Source organism: Arachis hypogaea, chromosome 2 (assembly GCF_003086295.3).
Source record: "Arachis hypogaea cultivar Tifrunner chromosome 2, arahy.Tifrunner.gnm2.J5K5, whole genome shotgun sequence".
NCBI classification, from domain to species: domain Eukaryota; kingdom Viridiplantae; phylum Streptophyta; class Magnoliopsida; order Fabales; family Fabaceae; genus Arachis; species Arachis hypogaea.
This window is the reverse complement of record NC_092037.1, coordinates 96,103,821-96,124,538: the sequence shown is the minus strand read 5'-3', so window position 1 is coordinate 96,124,538 and position 20,718 is coordinate 96,103,821. Positions and strand designations below refer to the sequence as shown.

General features: G+C 32.8%; 4 protein-coding genes across 6 annotated transcripts; 2 read left to right on the top strand and 2 right to left on the bottom strand.

Annotated features, from left to right (window-relative positions):
• The first annotated feature begins 6,066 nt into the window (after nt 1-6,066).
• LOC112753549 (AT-hook motif nuclear-localized protein 1) lies at nt 6,067-10,832 on the top strand. 3 transcript variants are annotated; one of them, XM_072221256.1, is made up of 7 exons: nt 6,076-6,247; nt 6,369-6,472; nt 7,323-7,746; nt 8,251-8,318; nt 8,687-8,818; nt 9,631-9,792; nt 10,112-10,832. In XM_072221256.1, exons 3-7 carry the CDS (start codon nt 7,371-7,373, stop codon nt 10,427-10,429), a joined length of 1,056 nt encoding a protein of 351 aa, XP_072077357.1. In that variant the 5' UTR covers nt 6,076-6,247; nt 6,369-6,472; nt 7,323-7,370; the 3' UTR covers nt 10,430-10,832. The 3 variants fall into 3 exon arrangements, with proteins under 3 accessions (XP_025657406.1, XP_072077357.1, XP_072077363.1); XM_025801621.3 differs by lacking the exon at nt 6,369-6,472 and having other exon boundaries at nt 6,067-6,247; XM_072221262.1 differs by lacking the exons at nt 6,076-6,247; nt 6,369-6,472 and adding an exon at nt 6,987-7,093.
• Nucleotides 10,833-11,001: 169 nt separating this feature from the next.
• LOC112753533 (pentatricopeptide repeat-containing protein At1g10270-like) lies at nt 11,002-13,452 on the bottom strand. The gene has a single exon (XM_025801620.3). It carries the CDS (start codon nt 13,337-13,339, stop codon nt 11,525-11,527), a length of 1,815 nt encoding a protein of 604 aa, XP_025657405.1. The 5' UTR covers nt 13,340-13,452; the 3' UTR covers nt 11,002-11,524.
• An 81-nt stretch (nt 13,453-13,533) lies between these two features.
• LOC112753591 (proteasome subunit beta type-1) lies at nt 13,534-16,291 on the top strand. The gene is made up of 7 exons (XM_025801624.2): nt 13,534-13,727; nt 13,831-13,938; nt 14,154-14,235; nt 15,105-15,234; nt 15,313-15,455; nt 15,544-15,630; nt 15,910-16,291. The coding sequence occupies exons 1-7, from the start codon at nt 13,681-13,683 to the stop codon at nt 15,982-15,984; spliced, it is 672 nt and encodes a 223-aa protein (XP_025657409.1). The 5' UTR covers nt 13,534-13,680; the 3' UTR covers nt 15,985-16,291.
• A 291-nt stretch (nt 16,292-16,582) lies between these two features.
• On the bottom strand, nt 16,583-20,483 carry LOC112753575 (uncharacterized). Its single transcript, XM_025801623.3, has 7 exons — nt 20,280-20,483; nt 20,124-20,180; nt 19,810-19,935; nt 17,536-17,605; nt 17,243-17,329; nt 17,031-17,144; nt 16,583-16,833 (listed from the first exon to the last, which is right to left on the bottom strand). The coding sequence occupies exons 1-7, from the start codon at nt 20,447-20,449 to the stop codon at nt 16,780-16,782; spliced, it is 678 nt and encodes a 225-aa protein (XP_025657408.1). The 5' UTR covers nt 20,450-20,483; the 3' UTR covers nt 16,583-16,779.
• Between the last annotated feature and the right edge of the window lie 235 nt (nt 20,484-20,718).

The window sequence follows — 20,718 nt, the reverse complement described above, 5'->3', positions numbered from 1 at the left end:
ATAGTTTTTCTATACTTTTTTGCGGTATAGAATTTTGTTAATCACTCATTGACAAAGTTTTTTATGTTGTTCATTAAATTAACACATTTTTCTGAGCAAATATTCAGAGCAGAGTTATATCGTAGGAAAGGAGGTAATAACTTTTCTAATTTTAATTTTTTATATATAAATTATATATAAATCTTAATTTAATTTTTTTAAATTTTATTTTAATCTTATTTTATTGTATAAATATTTTTTGTTTCTCTCTAATATTTTATCTAATTTTGCCCTGTAAATACCTAATTTGACTCTTTATAAATAGAGGGTTTGAGAACTGAAGAAAGGACTTTCAATTTACAACTCACTTATAGAGTAAAGTTCCAAAAAAAATTTAAGTCATATCGATAAAGTGGGAAAAGATAGAGTATAATGTGTATATGCATATAAATATATGTTGTTATTTTCCAGTTTTATTCTTCAATTCTTCATTTACCTTTCCAACTATTATTAACTTTTAGTTTCTAGTTTCATTTCAATTTGATGTTTGATCTTGTTTCGTTCAAATATTCTTACGAATTCTTGTTTTCCAATATTAATAAAGTTATTTATTCTATTTGACATCAAATCTATAATTCCTAGATCGAATCGAAATTAATACCTATATACTTTTCGAATTGAAATCTTAATATAAGATTGGACAACCTTAGTTTCAAAATCAAATTTCAAGCAAACATTTACTATTTTATTTTCATTCATATACCTTATTAATACTACTGTAATCAATATTGAAATAAGTGATGAAAGAGAATAAATTGGCAAACTAATTACAGAAAAAATTATTGTTTTATGTACTAGTTAGGACAGAGGATAAATTAGTCAATTTATTTTTGATTTGCATAATAACCAATTGCAGATGGAACTGATCTATTGAATTATGTTTTTGGATTGCTGGATATTGATGACTATAATAAATTTTTTATTTGTGCGAAAAATTGGAAAAAAATTAGATAAAAATTTATAGTGTTATTGAATCAAATTAATTTCATTTAATAATTACTAATAATAGTTTGAATTTATTGTCATATTTTAATGAAGATAGCATTAAAAGTATCAAGAATACAATTTTAAAAAATATACTAAAGAAGTTTTAGAATGATACAAAGAGTAAGTTGTATCATGAATATTAAAGACTAAGTGAAAATGCTTGAACAAATATTGAGAAATGCTCGCCGAAAATTGATAAAGAGTATTGAATTCACTTTGAACTGTCTTTTCGACAGTATTTTTTAATTTGGGTGGAATATGATGATGGTATAAACTATATTATTACAATCAGAACTTCAAGGGAGGAAAATTAGTAGAGAAGAGTTATGGAATTTAGCGCACAAATGAAGTGATGGCTCCTATATCTATGAAGAAGAAGCTCGTGTCATTAGTGTAAGTATTATGTTGAGATTCTTTATGTTATTTTTTGTTGGTTTTAATTATAAAATTGTATTGAATATGCTCTAACCTGTAATTACTTATGTTTGTTTATTTATGTGTGTAGGAAAAAATTATAGACATTGAACAAAATGGGCAGCATGATGAATCTTCTAGAGTGTTGTTTGAAAATGATTCGCTTGTCCAAATTTTCGAAAAAGAGCAATCGGGTGGAGTGCATGAGATAGGTTTCAGACAGACTCCTAATCAATTCTTTGGTGCGAATTTGCATCAATTGGGTGGTAGAGATCAAACAGAGGAGACCTAAAGGGTGTTATTTGAACTACAGGCAGGGGTTGCAATCGAAAAATTGAAAAGAAAAACAGTGGAGAATGAAATAGTAGCAGAGAAGATAAAGAGACAGACAATAGAAAATGTTCTAAGATATCTAGTTCAACAGCAAGGTGGAGAGCTGTCACCAGACGTCAGTGCAAGAATGAATTTCTTGGAGGGATAGAATAAAAAATAGATATTAGAATTTGATGTTATTTTATTTGAAGTATACATTTTTTTAAGTTGACTATGCAACTCTTAATTAGAGATATACTTTATTAATATTAATATAAATATATTAATTTATTTTGCAGTTATATTTTCATGAGTTTTCGTCATCAATTTAGATTTTAGAGAAAAAATAATAAATTTTTAATATTAAAAAAATAACGGTGATTTATGCTGCAAAATATAATATTTTTGTGGCAATTTAAACTGGGATCTGTAGCGGTTATAAACCGATGAAAAAATAAAAAATTAGCAACACTAACTAGCGGTGGTTTGTGTTCATCACAAAACAAAAAAAAAAATCCTATTTGGACTTATCGCGGCAGTTATATCTGCGATTTTTGAAAATTGTCGCAAAAATTAATTCTTACACGTTAAAGGATGTTAGTGGGAGAACTGTTGGAGATCGAATTTGCGACAGTTTTAAACCGCTGCAAGTCGCAAACTAGATTGTCGCTATTCAATGCTTCTGTTGTAGTTATTTTAATAACTAAATCCAACTAATAAGTTGGTCTAATAACTTATTATCACAATTTAAAAAAAGAAAAAGAAAAATACATTAGAAGCTAAGAAGAAAAAAAAAGAAATTAATTGAATTTAATTACAAAAATAATTTCTTTATCTAATATTTTTTTCTTATTTTTTAATAAAAACAAAAATTTAAAAACGGATGTGGTGTTTAACTTGTAAGTATATTTACAAGTTTATATAAACGAGTTAGGAAGATATCTATCCTCATGAGTCTTTCTCATCTTTCAACATTGGACATTTCTTTCCTTTTCTTTATGCTAAAAAATTGCTTGTTTTCAAATACGAATTTATTTGCTAGATCTCAGTAATAATGATATCAAAGAAAGCAAAAGGTTGGATTCTTCACTAAGAAAAAAAAAATCTCATCTTAATGATTGTGCTTGTACTAATAATGTATTTGGGAAATAAAGATTAGACAAAGATGTTATATATACTCGATTGAAAAGATAAGAACATTGAAGAAAAAAGTTGGTTAGGTTTAAATTCTAATATAAACAATAGATTTTTGAGAACTAACATGATCACCTTTTATCATTGTCAGTTGAATACTTGAATTAATGCTTTGCATTATTGTGGAAATTTGATACTAGTGCACATATGTTTGAGATTAAAATATATATTCCAAAGAGGTAAATTCTCAAAAATATTATTATGCCGGAGAATATTGTATTTGAGAATTATAAAAAATTTGTTTGTTATTGCTACAGATAATTAAGAATTTTTCTTATTTTTAATATTTATGAGAATAAATTAAGGTATATTTATTCTATTATACATATTTTTGAGAATAAATTCTTAATATTTAGAATAACTCCAATACTAATAATAAAAGATGAGTTCTTGGACAAGAAACATAATAATTGAGGAATATAATAGTAATTTTATATCTTAACTTTTTTTTTGAAATGGGAATATAAAATTCAGACTTTTTCTAATATAATAAAATTTTATATTTTAGATAAGAAATTATTTTTGAGAATAACTTCTTTTAATTAGATTTTAAAATTTCAAACAAATATATAAATAATAATATATTCCGATCCATAAATGATTTCCGAAAATAAATTGAAATTCTTTTACACAAATAGCAACTAATTAAAACTAATAAATAATGAAGACTTCAAATTAAAAATCTACGAATGCTATGGCATCATCTTTAAAGCTCACGCGTTTTGATTAACTATGGCCTAAAAAAAAAAAAATTCAGTGTTAAATATAAGAAAACAATTCATCATTAAAATGCATGTATGGTAGAACAAATGAATATAAATAATGACAAACACACACACACACATATATATATATATATATATATATATATATATATATATATATATATATATAAAATAAGTTAATTTGTTTAGAGAAGTATTTTGTTAAATTTAAAAAATATTTTTTATTCTATTGATTATAAGTATTTATTTGGGAATCATTATTTTGATAAAAAAAGATTTTTTTAATCAATTTTTTTAGTGTATTTGGCAAATTTTTAGTAGGAAAAATAAAAGCACTAAAAAAATAAAAAATATTTTTTTGAGAAGTTGTAATTTACATCTTTTTTTAAAAGATCTTTTTTCCTTAAAATAATATTTTTCATGTAATAAATAAATAAATAAGTACTTTTATATTGTTATACTCAAACATAATTGATAAATAAAAATATCTTTTTGTATGAGATATTTAAATATAAAATTATTTTTACTTTTTCATAAAATCTTTTAAAAAAAATAACTCAAAAAAAGATTTTTTTTAGAAACTTACCAAACAAGTCCTAAGATGGATAAATTACAAGATTACTAAAGTCTGTGTATTTTCTTACTCTAGCAAATTATATGGAAGGAAAGAAATAGAGAGGAAAGAAATAGAAAGAAAAGAAAGGAAAGGAAAGAAATTGAGTAAATTTTTATTTTTTTTAGATGTGTTTAGATGAAAGGAAAAAAAGAAAAAAAATGTTATAAAAAGACAATTTTACCTTTATATTATAAATTATATAAAAAAAAATAAAGAGAGAGATTTAGTTTTCTTTCTATTTTCTTTTTATTATTAGAGAAAAAAAATTGATGAGTCTCACTAATATTTTTCTATCCATTTTTCTTTCCTTCCCATTTTTCTCTTAAACCAAACAAAAAAAAAATATTTTTTTTCCTATTTCTTTCCCTTCCTTTTTCCTTCCTTCCATTTTCACTTGAAACAAACACACCTAATAAATTTTCAAGACAACATTATGGTTTTTCTTAACATATTATGTAATAATAAAGATGGCATATGATTCCACTTTAATGCTCCCTTTGTTAAAGATTAAGAATAATTATTTTTCCAAAGAAAAAATAGATTAATGTTAATGATGTCAATGTTAACCATACATATATAAATGTACTTATATACGTTTTAATTTCATGATTTCCTGAAACTATATATATATATATATATATATATATATATATATATATATATAAAGAAAGATAAATTCTTTTAAGTTTTTAAATATGTAGGTTACAATTTTTGTTCTATTGTTAAACAAATTATCCTTTTTTATCACGGAATATTCTGTTGCTATATTATATTATTAAACTTGGCCCCATTTCCACTTTAACACGAGTACATATAATTGATCATTTCTTTTTTTTTTTTATAAATAATTTCATTGTTTTAGTATAGTAATTTAAGCGGCAAAGTAATATACAGTAATCCTAATTAATAAATATGATGTTGAAGTATATAAGTATTGAATTAAACATATTATATCCACTAATGTATAAATTGATTTACATCGCATTCAATATTTATATAACAAAAATTTAAACATTTTCAAACTGTGATTACCAATATTAAAATAAAGACAAAATAGTAGCTGCTTCTTTTTTTTTTTAATTAAAAGAAGAATGAGTGTTTTTTTTTTAAATAAAAAAACTTAGGCTATTTCACCAACATATATTAATATATAGATTGAAGATATTTATTAGAAAATTATAGACTATAGACCAGAATGGATAAAATCATAAGACTTTTTTATGGACACAATTCAAAATCAAATACTACATCAGTTCACTATTTCACTCTTAATTAACACTAACACATTCAATGAATTTGCAAAATTAAGTTAGAAAAAAAAAGTGCAAAAGAAAAAGGGGAACTTAAATTCCCTAGGGTGGCATAACAAAAAATTTGAGAGTGCAATGAAGGGCATAAATTATTATAACCTATGGTCTTTAATTTTGAGAAAAAAGACAAAAAGCAGGTCAGCGAAAACATAAAGGTTAGGCCGTCCAACACTACCTTTGCAGCTTTAAATGGGAAAACTAATTAATATGTGTAAGAAAATAATAAAAGGTGTCACTTTATTACACTCTAATTTCAATCACTTTTTACAAATTTACCATACTAACCATGCTACCAAATACTTAATTTCTGTTTTTGATAAAATTTATAATTGCCCCTACCCGGACTCCAAATTGTTCTTAACCAAATTGTATTTATCGGGTTTAGCAATTTATTCAAACCAAAAAATTAAAAAAAATCTTAATCTTGATATATCTTACTAATATTTAAACACACTTTACTATCACTCTTGTTTTATCTTTGGTTTTTTCTCCTTGCCTTATTAATTATTTTCTTTAAAATAAATTTATTATATTGTAACAGTAGCATTTATTTCAAAGCTTTCCAAAACTTTTCTTTTTACAACTTTGAATTCTAGCAGCTTTGGAAAAACCAACCAGCCAACGAGTTTTTTTTCACCACCTGAAAATTTGTAAGTTGCTTTGAATTTCTGGAACCGTCACCATTATTGCTCATATACATATATAATGTATAATTTTTTTAATTATTTTTTCTCTGTTTGTAAATTTTTAATTTTTACTTTCTGGGGTAAGAGTGAGTTAAGTAAGTTTTTGTTTTGAGCTGAAAAAGAAATCTGAATAGAAGGTTTTTCAGCTTTAGAAGAAGCTTGCTGAAGTGTGGAAAATCATAGTGACAGGTCATGATCTTTGCATTCTGAAGAATATCCTCAGCATGATGTTGATATGCTTTCTATAAAGATTATAAGAAGCTTTGGCTTGAAATTTTTTTATCTGTGTGTGTTTTTTTGTTTTATTTTTATTTTTTGGTTTTATATTACCATTTTTATTTTCTTGAGTATCAGTTTTCTGTCTTTCAAAATTTAGCAAAATGTTTTTTTGAAGCAGATTTATGAGTTTAGCAAAAGGGTTTATAATTTGTTCCTCTGTTTTAGTTTTGAGTTACCAGGTTGGGAAATCTTTGGAGCAAATAATTTTTTTAAATTATTATTTGTTTTTTTTTAAATTATTTTTTTCAATAAATTTTCTTGTCCAAGTGGGTTTATTTAAATTTTTAAAATTTTGTATTTTTTTTCTTTTATTGTTTAATATATATTTCCCCCTCTTCCCTTTACTTTGTCTTATGTTTTGTGGTAAATTTCTGGTTTTAGTAATTGAAAAACTCAGCAAGTATTCAACTTTCAAAGATAATAGTTTATAAAAAAGATAAAAGAAGTTAACTTTGATTCAAAATAACTGCATTTCTTTTTAATGATTCAATGTATAGCTAAATTTCCAAGTTGGATCTCTTGATAAAGATGGTGAGAATAGCTTCATGTGAATCGAAAGTTTGAGTCTTTTCTTAACATTGTATATCATCTATGAGACCCTTTGATGGGTTTTTTCCTGTGCCTTTTGAAGCATGCTCTAGAAGGTTTTAACTTTTAATGCACTGATGGGTTTGGTTAAAAGTTATGATCTTGGTGCTGAGAATGATAGTAGTAACCCATGTGATTTCTAAATTTTCTATTTTGATTTCTGGGGTTTCAGGTTTGTGTTTGGTTATATAGACATTTGGGGTGGTAATTTGATATATGCATGGAAGCTAGAGAAGGCATTAGTTCCGGGGTTACGGTGATAGGGGCAGAAGCTCCATCAGCATATCATGTGGCACCAAGGAGTGAAGCTCCAAACCAGGTTCATGTGCCTGAGGGAGGCACGGCAGCTGTGGCTGCGGCTGCTGCTGCCGCTGCCGGGGTTTCTCCGGTGAGTGTGGGGATAGATGGATCGATGCTTAAGAAGAAACGGGGTAGACCGAGGAAATATGGGCCGGATGGATCTGTCACTATGGCATTGTCACCATTGCCACTCTCATCTTCAGGTCCACATTCAAATGACTTTTCGTCCGGTAAACGGGGGAAATCTAAGGGGACGGAGTACAAGCAGTCGAAAAAACTTGGGTTTGATCAACTAGGTAATGGTCTTTTTGTTAGAATTTTCAAGTTTGAATAGTCTAGTCTTACATCAATTCACTGAATTAAATAAATAGTGTCCTGCTTTATAGTTTGTCACTTGATTTGTTCATTTGAATATACTACTTGAACACTCTTATGCTTAATGCTCTAATCCAAACTGTGTAACCTAACCGTCATGGACCATGGTTTATCAAGTGAATTTCATTTGACAAAGTTCCTTGATCTTCCTTGTTTTTGTTAGAGATATAACCATTTATGTGCCACTCTCTCTCAGCTTAAGCTTTTGGGAGAAGTGATTTCATGACAGTTTCGATACATGCAATGAACGAAAGGCATCTTTCTTATTTTTAGATAATTTATTGAACTCATCCTTGTATATGGAAAGCTTTCGCAAAACTAGCAACGAATTAATGTGCAAATTTGTTGTTTCCATGCATTGAAGCGAGATGATTATTTTTCATGGTTTTCCGAATTTCTTAATCTATTATTTGGTGCTTGTGTAGGTGAATATAATGCATGTGCTGATGGTACAAACTTTCTGCCACATATCATCACTGTTAATGCTGGAGAGGTATGCTTCAGAGGGGGTTAGGGGACAGGACAATGGTTTTTGCTTCATTTAGTTCATATAGGTTTGCCTTGAAATTTTTCTCTTAATATCCTTTGTTGTATACTTACCCTTATGGATCCATCATATATGAATGTGTATAAATATCTAATGTCTTCAACTTCAAGTTTCTGAAATTGGGTGAAGTTCAAAACTGATATTCTTAACAGAAGAGAAAAAGCACAAGCACAAGCACAACGTTTTGTATTTATGAAAAAGCCTTCATCCATACCTTCCCATTCTGCATATTTTATGATATGATGTTTAATCTTTGCTTATGAGATGAGTAATGAATAATGATGTTATTTTCCTTTACTGTCTCATCGGCACAGGACATTACCATGAAGGTTATATCGTTTTCTCAGCAAGGACCGCGGGCTATATGCATCTTATCTGCTAGTGGTGTAATTTCGAATGTCACTCTTCGTCAACCTGATTCTTCTGGCGGCACTTTGACCTATGAGGTGAAGCAGAGTAGCCATTCATTAAAGTTCACTTCTATTTCTTTTTTCTCAAACCTTCATTTTATCAATGATATGCTTATTGATAAGGTTCAGTTGCTTATGTGATACTTTTAGTGTGTGTTCGGAACACCTTGAGAATACAATTCTCTCAAGAAAAGAATTCTTTTCTTTGGTTTGGAATACAATAAAAGTGTCATTTTCAATTCTCAAGAGAATTCCAATTCTCACATTAGTGTTCAAACCAAATCAGACCAAAAAAGGTCTGATTTGCAATTCCATCATTACTGAAGATTGAAATGTCAAAATTGTCCCTAATAAATAAATAAATAAATAAAGACAAATAAAGAAACCACAAGGACAAAATAGGAAAGAACACATAATTAATTTCATTCATGCAATTAATTGTTCCAAATCATGGATTTGAATCTGAAATAGAATTCTTTTTTCACTTTAATGCTTTCCAAACACACTCTTAACTCATTAGTCATTGCTAAAGTTGGTGATGGTTGTTCTAACTTAATCACTTCCTTGATCAGCAGCTATGAACATAGGCTTTGCAGATGGTAATAGGATTAGTAATTTTTTATATTCAGAACCAGAACTTTGACATATCAATATGTAGCAGAAATATATAACTTATACTGCCAATTGATTCGCACTTTAGTCATAGAAAGAAAAGGATTGGTAACTGATGATCATATGGACCTAGCTTTCTTTAGTGATCTAAGAACTGCGGTTCTTTATGTGATTGTTGACATAAATTCATCATGGTGCTAAAATGATTCTTCACCTCACTTCTTTAACTTCTGTAGGGCCGTTTCGATATACTTTCTTTGTCGGGATCGTTCATGCCTACTGACAACCAAGGAACACGAAGCAGGACGGGTGGGATGAGTGTCTCGTTGGCAAGCCCTGATGGTCGTGTTGTAGGTGGTGGTGTTGCCGGACTTCTAGTAGCCGCTAGTCCGGTGCAGGTTAGCATTCTGCCATACTTCCCATTTAGGATATACGCAAACAATGTTATTATGTATTAGTTTTTGTTTTCATATCTTTGAAAAATGAACTACCGATTTCCCCCTAGACCCTTAACAATATAGGGACATCAAGGTTACTCTAGGTTCAAATCATAACATATACTGTAATGTGCTATGTATATTCCTGCGGAGTTTTGCTGATAAAATGTTTATTTTCTATTATATTTTTTGGTAAAACAAAATTGTAGAATGCTGCTTTCTTTATAAAGAAGAGATTTTTCTTCCTCGGTTAAGAAACTTGGTCAATGCACTTTTTCAGGTGGTGGTGGGAAGTTTCCTGCCAAGCAACCAACAAGATCAGAAACCAAAGAAGCCAAAGCCAACTGATTATTCCACGCCCGTTGTTACTCCGGTTGTTACTCCGGCAGTCATCTCGATGTCTTCTGCACCAAGTCACCCGAGCAATGCTGAGAAAGATGATCATGTGATGGGTGGTGCACACCATGTGATGCAAAACTCATCATCAAACCTTACCCCTTCTCCCTTCAGAAGAGAAAATTGGGTGAACATGCATTCCATGCAACAAGACTCGAGAAAGTCGGCTACCGACATCAACATATCTTTGCCAGATAGTTAAAGAGAAATGTTATCTGTATTCACTTATTCTCGTACATGTAACAAGACTCGGATAGTTAGGTTGATGCATCACCAATCAAGTCTTCACTGACAAAACAAAACAAAGGGTTCATTACTGAGTTATCACCGAGTGTCTTTTACAGTGTTCTCTCTATTATTATATGTCCATTAAGATTGTTCCAAAACATTGTTGTCTGATGTTTTATCACCATCATAGCATGATTTAGCTCACTACTATTCTTCTTATTTATTAAGAATGTTGTAGTTAGGTAGAGTATTCTGATTTGTCGGCTGATTAGGTAGATGCTGCACTATGTATGCAGTTTTTATGAGTAGGCTAATTTGAATGTAACGAAACAAGCTTGTTTGCCTTTTTATGATTTTTATTCAAACTTGTTTACCTATCTTTCTTATAGCTTATTTTCATTTTTTTTTATTAATGTATGAATACTAATAGTGATACCACTACTCCCAGTTTATTGGGTATTGTGCACTACTCCCAGTTTATTGGGTATTGTGCAACACTAGTAGTATTCATACATTAATATTTTTTATTTGTTATTATTTAGGCTCTCAAGCTAATATCTTCGATCATCATTTCAGCAAACATATAACATCAGTAGCAATACAACATATAAATCTATGCCAGACATTAAATTAAAGGTTGAGCTACAAGAATAAATTAAAACATGCCCATATCCCATGAATTATCATGGACTAATATATCAAAATAGATCCTTCTATCATCATCTATAATCTCACGAATGCCTAGTAATTCTGAAGATCATAATTCAGCATCAGTAGACACAAAAAGATACCGTAATGATAAATCACCTCTTCTTTCAATTCAAAAGAGAACCAGGATCACTAAGAATTTACTTGAACTCCAAAAATCAAGCAGCTACTTGTTCATCACTTCTAGAATGTGAGAAGGGGCTCCTGATGATGGATGATGAGGTTCAGTTGTCTGCGAATATGGTCCAGGGGCTGTATAGTGGTGGGGCGACATTTGATTTGCAGCTCCATATGATGGAGGAGTGGATCTGGAAATCTGAGGAGTTGCTCCTGACCCTGACAGAGGCTGATATTGTCCTCCTTAAGAAGGTGGATAATGCCCCGCCATTTGCCGATGTCCGTATGGTGTTCCATAAGGTTGATGTCCTGCTATTTGTGGTGGAGGGCCAGAAGGCGGACTATGCCCTCCTGCCGTTTGAGGCGAGGATCTTGGTGGTGGTGTTGGTGGACGGTATCCAAATCTGTTCATGTTTAGCAGTCTCGAAATCTCCTCCTCCCTCCCAGCCTTCTGGAAAGTCTTCATCAAATATGTCTGCAAGGGAGAAGTAAGGCCGATGCCATACCTTATAACCTCATTAAGCAACTCTTGGCTTTTATCCAGCAAACCATTACTGCATAGACCTTTGATCACGACCTCATAGCAAGTAGGATCAGGTTTGGGATCTTTTTCTCCCATCTTACTCAAAATTTGAGCACAGTCAATAGCTTTCCCGTTCTTAATCAATTCATCAAACACCCTATTACCAAAGCTTGCAACCACCCTTAGACCGGCATCCACCATTCTATGGAACACCCTGAAAGCATCATCAATCCTCTCCATCTTCAAGTATGCCTCAATCAAAGTCCTATGAGTTGGCACATCAGGGCTCAAAGATTTCGAGCACAGCTCTTCAAATAGTGTTTCCGCTTCAGATAGCATTCCATTCTCACAAAACCTAGCAATAATATTATTGTATCCTGCAACGTCCATAGCAAAAGGCTTCGAATTTGCCCTGGTCCCAACCTTCTTAAAAGTGGCAAGTGCTTCTCCAAATTTCCCCAGCTTAAAACACTGGTTGACCATTATATTGAAGGTATCCGAGTTCACAGCTTGAAAGTTCGGAGGAGTATGATTATCCAACATCTGATGAAACAAAGACCAAGCCTCCGTACTCTTGCCGTACTTGAACAAGACCTCCAACAAGACATTGCAGGTAGCAGGCGTCATTCTAAACTCGCGATCCAATAAGGATTTATAAGACTCCATTGCCTCCTTATCTCTACCCTGCTTGAAGTACCACTCCATGTAAGTAGCATTGACAACCCCATCATACACCAAACACCTCTCTTTCAACTCATCAAATAGTTCATTGGCCTTGTCAAGATTCCCCAAGTTAAGGAAACCAGAAATCAGATTATTGTACACCAGAGAGTCGGCACCGTGGCCTTTAGTCAGCATCTCACGCAAGAGATCAACGGCCTCGCCAATGCGGCCGGCGTCGATGAGACCCTTAGTAAGATGGCGATAGGACACAGGGGAAGGGCTGAAAGGGGCATTGGCAATGACATGGCGATAGATTTGGATCGCCACGTCGACGTTCCCCTCATCACAGTGGGTGTTGATTAGGTTATTGTAGGAAACGATATTGGGAACAATATTTGACTGGTTGAAGAAAAAATGAAAGAGAGCGATGGCTTCTTGGTACCTCTTGGCACGGTACATGGAGGCGATGATGGCGTTGCAGGTGAAGACGGTGGGGCGGGTGACGGAGAACACAGAGTGGCGGGCCACGGCGGAGGCGGCGTCGAGGTCGCCGGCGCGGATTAGAGACTGGACGCGGTTGTGGAGGCTAAGGCGGGGGCCGACGAGGGCGGAGGTGGAATCCGGGAGGCGTGGAGCGTTGGGGTCACGGGAGGCGGCGGATTGATGAGGAGGAGGACGAATCGCGTTCAGTGGAGGCTCGATGCGAAGGCGGCGCTTGCGGCGGCGGCGCTCTGCGGCTGCTTCTTCGGCGGAGGAGAACGCGAATGAACGACTCTGTGCAGTGAAAGGGAAAGGGCGAGAATCACAAATGGCAACATCTTGGAGCGTCGACAAACGGCGGAGGGAGCGGAGGAGGAGGCGGTAAAGCGGCATCGTTTCGTTGATGGTGTGACGAATAGGTGAGAGAGAGAACCAACCAAGCACTCAGTCTCACTCTACTAAGAGTTGCGTTTTTTTTTGTTCTTTTTGGGTCTGTCGATTAATTTTCACTTAACAAAAAGTCCCAATTAGTTCAAAAAAGCCCATTCTATAAAAACGAACACTGTGTCACTTTTCGGAGAGAAAAAAAAAAAAGAGCTCGTCACTTTGCTTTCGTGCTAGCAAAGACAGATCGAAAACCGAACCCTATTAGACTGAAACATTCACAAAAAACCCCAACACTCATTCTTCTTCTTCTTCAACTTTCATCGCTGTGACTCTGTGATTCAACAACGATGACGAAGCAGCACGCTAATTGGTCTCCCTATGACAACAATGGAGGGTACTTCTCTCTCCCTTTTTTGGTTCTCAGTTGCAGTTTTTTGTTTGGGGAATTTTTTTTGTCTAATTAATTATTAATTATTATTAATTTTTGCCTTTAATAGATCCTGTGTTGCGATTGCCGGAGCTGATTACTGTGTTATCGCAGCGGATACAAGAATGTCCACTGGTTACAACATCCTCACTCGGGAATACTCCAAAATCTCCCAATTGTATGTGCAACCTAATTATTACTCTTAATTAATCATTAAGTTTTATTATTTCTTTTAATCATTTGAAATTTAGTGGGTTATTTTATACTTGAGAGCTGCATGAACTGTTAAATTGTTAATTGGGCAAAGTTTCCTTGATGTTTATGTGTGTGGTTATGTTAATATCGTTTGAGAATATGAATTGGAGTTTTTTTTTTTCTTTAATTTTGCGGCAGAGCTGAAAAATGTGTTATGGCTTCTTCGGGCTTTCAAGCTGATGTTAAAGCTTTGCAGAAGGTGTTGTCTGCTAGGCATTTGGTGAGTCAACATTCTCAACTATTGTATTATTTGCCAAAGATGTTTATTTTGCGTGTGAGTTCTTTCAAGTTAGCAACTGCTGTGTTAATATGCTTATTAATCACTTAGTATATGTTCTCCTAGGAAGCTGTTTGTGTTTAATAAGTTAATAGTTGAAATGCTGTTTTGGATTCAAGCTCTTCTAGGCTAGCCGCTGGCATAGCAAGTTAGATATTATGTTTCTACGTTTAATCCTATCATTGTATGGTTTGTTGTTTTATTTCTTAGATTGTAGATATTTCAGTTCAGATTAAGTTGGATGAATGAACTTTTCTTGGTTGAGTTGTTTTCAATCTTTCTGTGCTGAAAACTATTATCTTCAACCATTAGAGTTGAAGCGGTACATTGCGACCACTTGTTTTGCATCATAAGTTGAATTGGATTTGAAGCTGTTAGGAACTGATTTGACATTTATTAATTATATGAGAGCTTTCATTCTTTTTATTTGGACCAAATACATTTTCTTTTCTGACCATGTAATCATGTATTCAAAGGTTTGGAAACTATGGTATTAGGATTAGGCTGGTTTCAGTTATTGGAATTTCCATTGTCTATTATCAATTTTCGAAAAGCTACTATGCAGTCGAAGATATCTATGAATTGATTCCATGTGCATTTAGATATGCTTGAATTGAATAGTTTTGTTTCCCTGAAGGACATGCTGTATCGATTATGTTGTTAGATGCTAGTAGTGAAAATGAGGAAACTGCGGAATTGTATTTATGAATTGTTTTGTACCTTTTGTGATTCTTGCTTTTATCATATGTTGACAATGAATGTGGGAGCTGCGTTGGTACTTAAATGATTTTGTCTTTTTCATTTGAATGCAGATTTATCAGCATCAACACAACAAGCAAATGAGCTGCCCTGCAATGGCTCAATTGCTTTCGAACACTCTCTATTACAAACGTTTCTTCCCTTATTATTCTTTCAATGTCTTGGGTGGTCTTGACAATGAAGGTACACTATATCTACCCTTCTATGTTTGTCCATGTACCATTGTTTTATTTGCTAATAACTTACTTAAACCTGAAATAGGAAAGGGATGTGTTTTCACGTATGATGCTGTTGGTTCATATGAGAGGGTCGGTTATAGCTCTCAAGGTTCTGGTTCAACACTCATTACACCATTTTTGGATAACCAACTGAAGTCTCCCAGCCCACTCCTATATCCACCTGTGGTAAAGTTCTGAAATTAATACTTATCTTGAAATGTTTGATTCTCTAAATTTCGGTTGATATCTATGTGACAATTTTGATATCTTGCAGGATGCTGTTACTCCATTGGCTGAAGCAGAAGCAGTCGAGCTGGTCAAAACTGTTTTTGCATCTGCAACCGAGAGAGATATATACACTGTAAGTTTGTATAACATTTGTAGCTTGCCATTCAGTATTTCTTAATGGTATGGAAGTGCATCTTTGCAAATTCTATGAATTTGATTTTGAAAATTCCTTTCCAAAACTTGTTCCATTGATTTCTACCCACAGTAATTCTTAACGGTACAGAAGTCCATCATTGCAAATTGTAGGATTTTGTTTCTCAAAATTCCTGTCTAAAGTTCATTTCATACTGTATAGCACATCTGTTTGCCACATGTGAATAAACTTGGTTGCTAACTTTTATTCTTTTTACAGGGAGATAAGGTTGAAATCGTCATCCTAAATGCTAGTGGTATCCATAGAGAGTACATGGATCTAAGGAAAGATTGATGCTCTACAATGAAATGTTCTGTTGGAGGTGCTGGATTTGAATTGAGAATGTTTGAAATACTGTATGTCATGGTTGATATTTCCCATTAGGCAAAGTTGAGAAAAGCGTTTCCAGTGTGGAACCAATTCGAGGAAGTGCTAGTTTGTTTACATTATAACTAGAGTACTAGACTTTGCTTTCAATTAAATTTGCATTGGATATTATCCGATCTTTATTAATGCAAATCCACTGTGTTGTAAAAGATTATGAAATTTGATCATGGTATTATCTCAGCAAAATCTAATCAGCTCTAACTGGTGTTTTATACAGTGTGCTTTACTTGGTTTATGCATACAAATTCATATGGCTAGAAGCATGTAGTTCAATTTGACAAATGTTTGAGCATTGGTGCCTACTCTTCTTAGTGTGTATTTGGTTAGGGATTAAAAGTGATAGGTGCATGGAGAAAACTACTCTCACCCTTGCTATTTATTTTTGATATAGAAGAAAAAGTGCTAGTTCAATTTACTTAGGTAATCCAGCATGGAATTTTGACCATTTTGTCAATAAAAGAAATGCAAAACCATGATGGAAACTCGTAGTGAAGGAATATATCAATTGGAAAAACAACCAAGATATTTATTTCATTCCTTGAACAAGGGTTACATTTGTGCACTCTGAGTTCTGCAATTCAAATGAACACAGACATGTCTTTCATTCAATGGTTCAATAGGTTATGGTCTGATAAAAAATTATTCAAGTTGAACTCAAGTTGTTTTTGTTGCCATTGATTATATGATTTCTATATAGGTTGCTTATATCGTCTCTGCAGATGCCCATCCTCTCTTCTCCAATTCTTGTCTCAATGCCTGCGATTAAGAAAGAAGTTTTGATCAGGAAGTGATTGTCTACTTTTCCACCTCATCTTTTAACCAAATTTGTACAATTACTTATAGTTTATCTTAAGTAAAAAATAAATTACATGAGATCCTTTATCATGTCGAGTGTATGATTAAAGTTTTGCAATGGAGAAGATCCCCAAAACCAAACAGTTATGAAGTTTTACCTTAATTCTTTTCTTATTTGCATCAAAATCAAAGTTTCCAACCCTCGATGCGGATCGATACTCCACTGTTGAACCCTTACCAGGAGGAAACCAGAACTCAACATCATCCACAAACTGAAGAGGAGAGAATTGGAATTAAAGCTGGTTTCGGAAACCATCTAAATGCACAAAAGGTTTACTTTTATTTATTTTCAATCTAGAATTGCACATACCCCCAAGATTGAGTACTCCACTCTGATATAGTCCTCTTTCCTTTCAACTATTCGTGGTGTAAATTTGTCTGCTGGTGTTGATTCTATCTGTGAGATTATCATTATGCATTGGCATAAGCTTTACTTCAATCAAATAAAAAAGTGAACATTGATGCATACATTGATACATTTTGATTCATTAGTAATATAGAAAATATAAAATGGATATAGATATATTTTTCTGAAAACCTAAAAGACCCTTATAATCCAAAGGTAAGAACCATGATTATTGAGTCAGATTTATCATTAATTACCACATCTATCAGTTCCTCCATTGCCTCTTCCCTGCTTATAGGATTTTTCCTACCTTCAGGGTTATAATTCCTGTAACAAAATTAAATTTTTAGACAAGTGACAACATGCATGTATTGGTAATTGCACAATAAAGTATTAAATGTTCAGGGTTATAATTCCTGTAACAAAATTAAATTTTTAGACAAGTGACAACATGCATGTATTGGTAATTGCACAATAAAGTATTAAATGTTGTAGGGCCAAGCTACAGAAGAATTAAACTAAAAAAAAACAATAAGTGGTAAAGTACACTATTTCACCGACCCATGTTTATTTTAATATTGGTCAATGTTGAACAGCTCAAACCAACAAACATTACTCATCAGCTACACTAAACTCACGTGGCTCAAAGTTTGAGAATTGATAAACTATTGCGAATGCATGAATTCAATGTAATGCACATGGATACGCCATCTGAGATTCCTTTGGTACTAATTACTAAACCAAGTTTATTATCTTCTAAACATTGATGGAGAAGGTGAAAATAGAAACACTTACAAAATCTTGAAGCATATTGTTTAAACAACATTTTCAATCACTCAGTTAATTTATAAAGTTCAAACATTATATTAAAAAAGAGTGGTAATAATATGTTGGGAAAGTACGAGGAGCCAATGTATGTTTTATACAATGTGTACAATGGGGTTAAATTGAAATTAGAATTAAATTAGAAACAATTAATTAATTTTGAGTAGTTTCCAATTTAAAATTTGAATCAAATTATGATTTTCGTTGGTTATGGCAATTAATTAATTTTGGGTAGTTATGACAATTAATTAATTTTGAGTAGTTTCCATTTAAAATTTGAATCAAATCATAATTCCCGCTAGAATCAAATTAGGATTATCTCTCTCTCTCATTACGGTGTAAACTCTTCTCTTACTCTATCCTCGAAGCAAAAGTCGGTACAGTGTCGCCATGGTTACCAGTCGCCATCGTCCGCACAGGCCACCGTACGTAGGAAGGACGCGCATATTGTGTGAGTCAAGCTCGCAGCACCGCAGCAATCCGGATGTCCAGTGCCTCCATCGCAGCCCGTTTGTGCCTTTTTCCCGTCGCCGAATGTTCACTTTCTTTGTGAACGTTGATGGTTATTCTTGGATTCCTAGTTGTAGATGATGATTGCTGGATTTATGCACGTTCACATTGGATGTTCGTTTTTGTATGATTTTGGATGTTCACTTCCTCAGTTTTCGTGGATGTTTATTCTTCGAGTAATTCAACAAGACCTAGGCAGCAGCGCTGTGATGATGCGAGCGCGGGGGTTCGGGGCTGCAACTCAAGTCGGCGACACTGACAGTTGCAGATCACGGATGTTCGGCCGCGTGAGGAGTGACGGAGGTTCTTCCGGCGAGGGCGTTGGCGCGAGGAGGCGTAGTGCGACAGTTCTGGTTGGCAGGAACGGAGGCTACACGTCGCACAGAAACAGAGCGGTAGAACGCAGGTTGCTACGAGGGGCGGTGGAGAAAGGGGGTTTTCTGCAGAACAAACAATGGGATTTTTTGGAGGGTAGGTAATGGTATGTGATCAAGGGTTAATGTGAAAGAATAATTTGGGATAAATTGGGGGTAGCTATCACAAAAAACAACTAAAAATTAGGAAAAATGATGTTTAATTCACATTATTAATACATATTGGCCAAATAAACAGCTCATTGTATATATTGTATAGATACCTCATTGTCTCCCTGGCGGGACTCTAATATGTTTTATGAACACACAAGTATTTTTTATATGGATCATACTAGGTAACCAATGACTTTCTTGAACAACATGAACAACGGACTTTTAAATTGGCCCATTCAACTAAAATACACTACACTCCAAATTACTCACCTAAAATTTAGTGTTAGAATAAGTAAATAACCATCCACACATCTAGTGAATTGAACATCCGATATATTCATTGTTCACATTGTTTAATATTTCCATTGTCTACCTATACTTTTCCTTTTCATATAAACCCTCTTCAAAATGCTACTGAGTTTTATGACAAACATAAGTTATAGGATTATGATACTCTCATGTTATGATGTTTATGTTCATGAGATAAAATTCCACTCAAACAAAATTGATAACAAAATTTGGGATTTTCTCTTTCATAATTTCATATAAATTGTTCACATGTTATTGAAATCTATGCTAAAAATAGAACATTATTCTAATTGCAGCTAATTATTAAATACTAGAAAACCAATAGTTAGATTAACACACACAAAAAGAAGGAAACTTTACCAAGGAGGTGCATAATGGATGGTATCAGTGATATTCTCAGATGTTGATATACAATTCTTAGTTGCTGGACACAAAGCTAATGATGGAGGATTTTTCTGCACTCCAAGATAATCAGGCTTTTTTCCACTGCACAAAAGACCCCTTAATTCTCAATTCTCATCACTCAAATATGCAATAATGGAAACATGAAATCTTAATTTAGGATATTCCAAATTTGCATTACAATAATAATATAATAAAAAAAAGTGAACAACTTCAAATGATGATAATGGAAAAACAGGAAAAAGAAAAAAGAACACAGAGGAGGAAGTTACCTGAAATTGAAGATAGCACCAACGGTTGCTATTTCACTGCTTCTCAATATGAGTTCCCTTCAAAATGGTAAAAAGATTTGAACTTTAGAAATTTCAGAAAATGGGCATTCAAATTCAACAGTTTCAATTCAATAACAAAGTGTGGAAGAAGAGAACCTTCGGTTCAAGTTGCTGTTGCTGTTGTTATTGTTGTTGTCTTCATGATTATTATTATTATTCTTGTGACAGAGACTAATACGTAGAAGAGAAGAAGCTTTGTTGTTGTTGCTGGGTTTGGTACAAAACTTGAGGTTGGTGTAGAAGGTGCTGGATGAAGATGCTGCCATTGATGAAGAAAAGAGCTTAAAAAATTGAAAGGTTGTGTTTAGAGCAAAGTATTATATATATAAGTCACGTGTGTGAATAATATATTCATATATTGCATCTTTAACGCGGCGTTTTGATCATTTTACTTTTTTCTCACACGGAAAAGGGGTTGGCAACTTTGTATTTCTTTTTTATTAATAATAATTAGTTTTTATTTCATTGTAAAAATGTTTTAAACACGTCTCTAGTTACATAATATTAAAGAATCATAGTCATGGTCTCATGTATT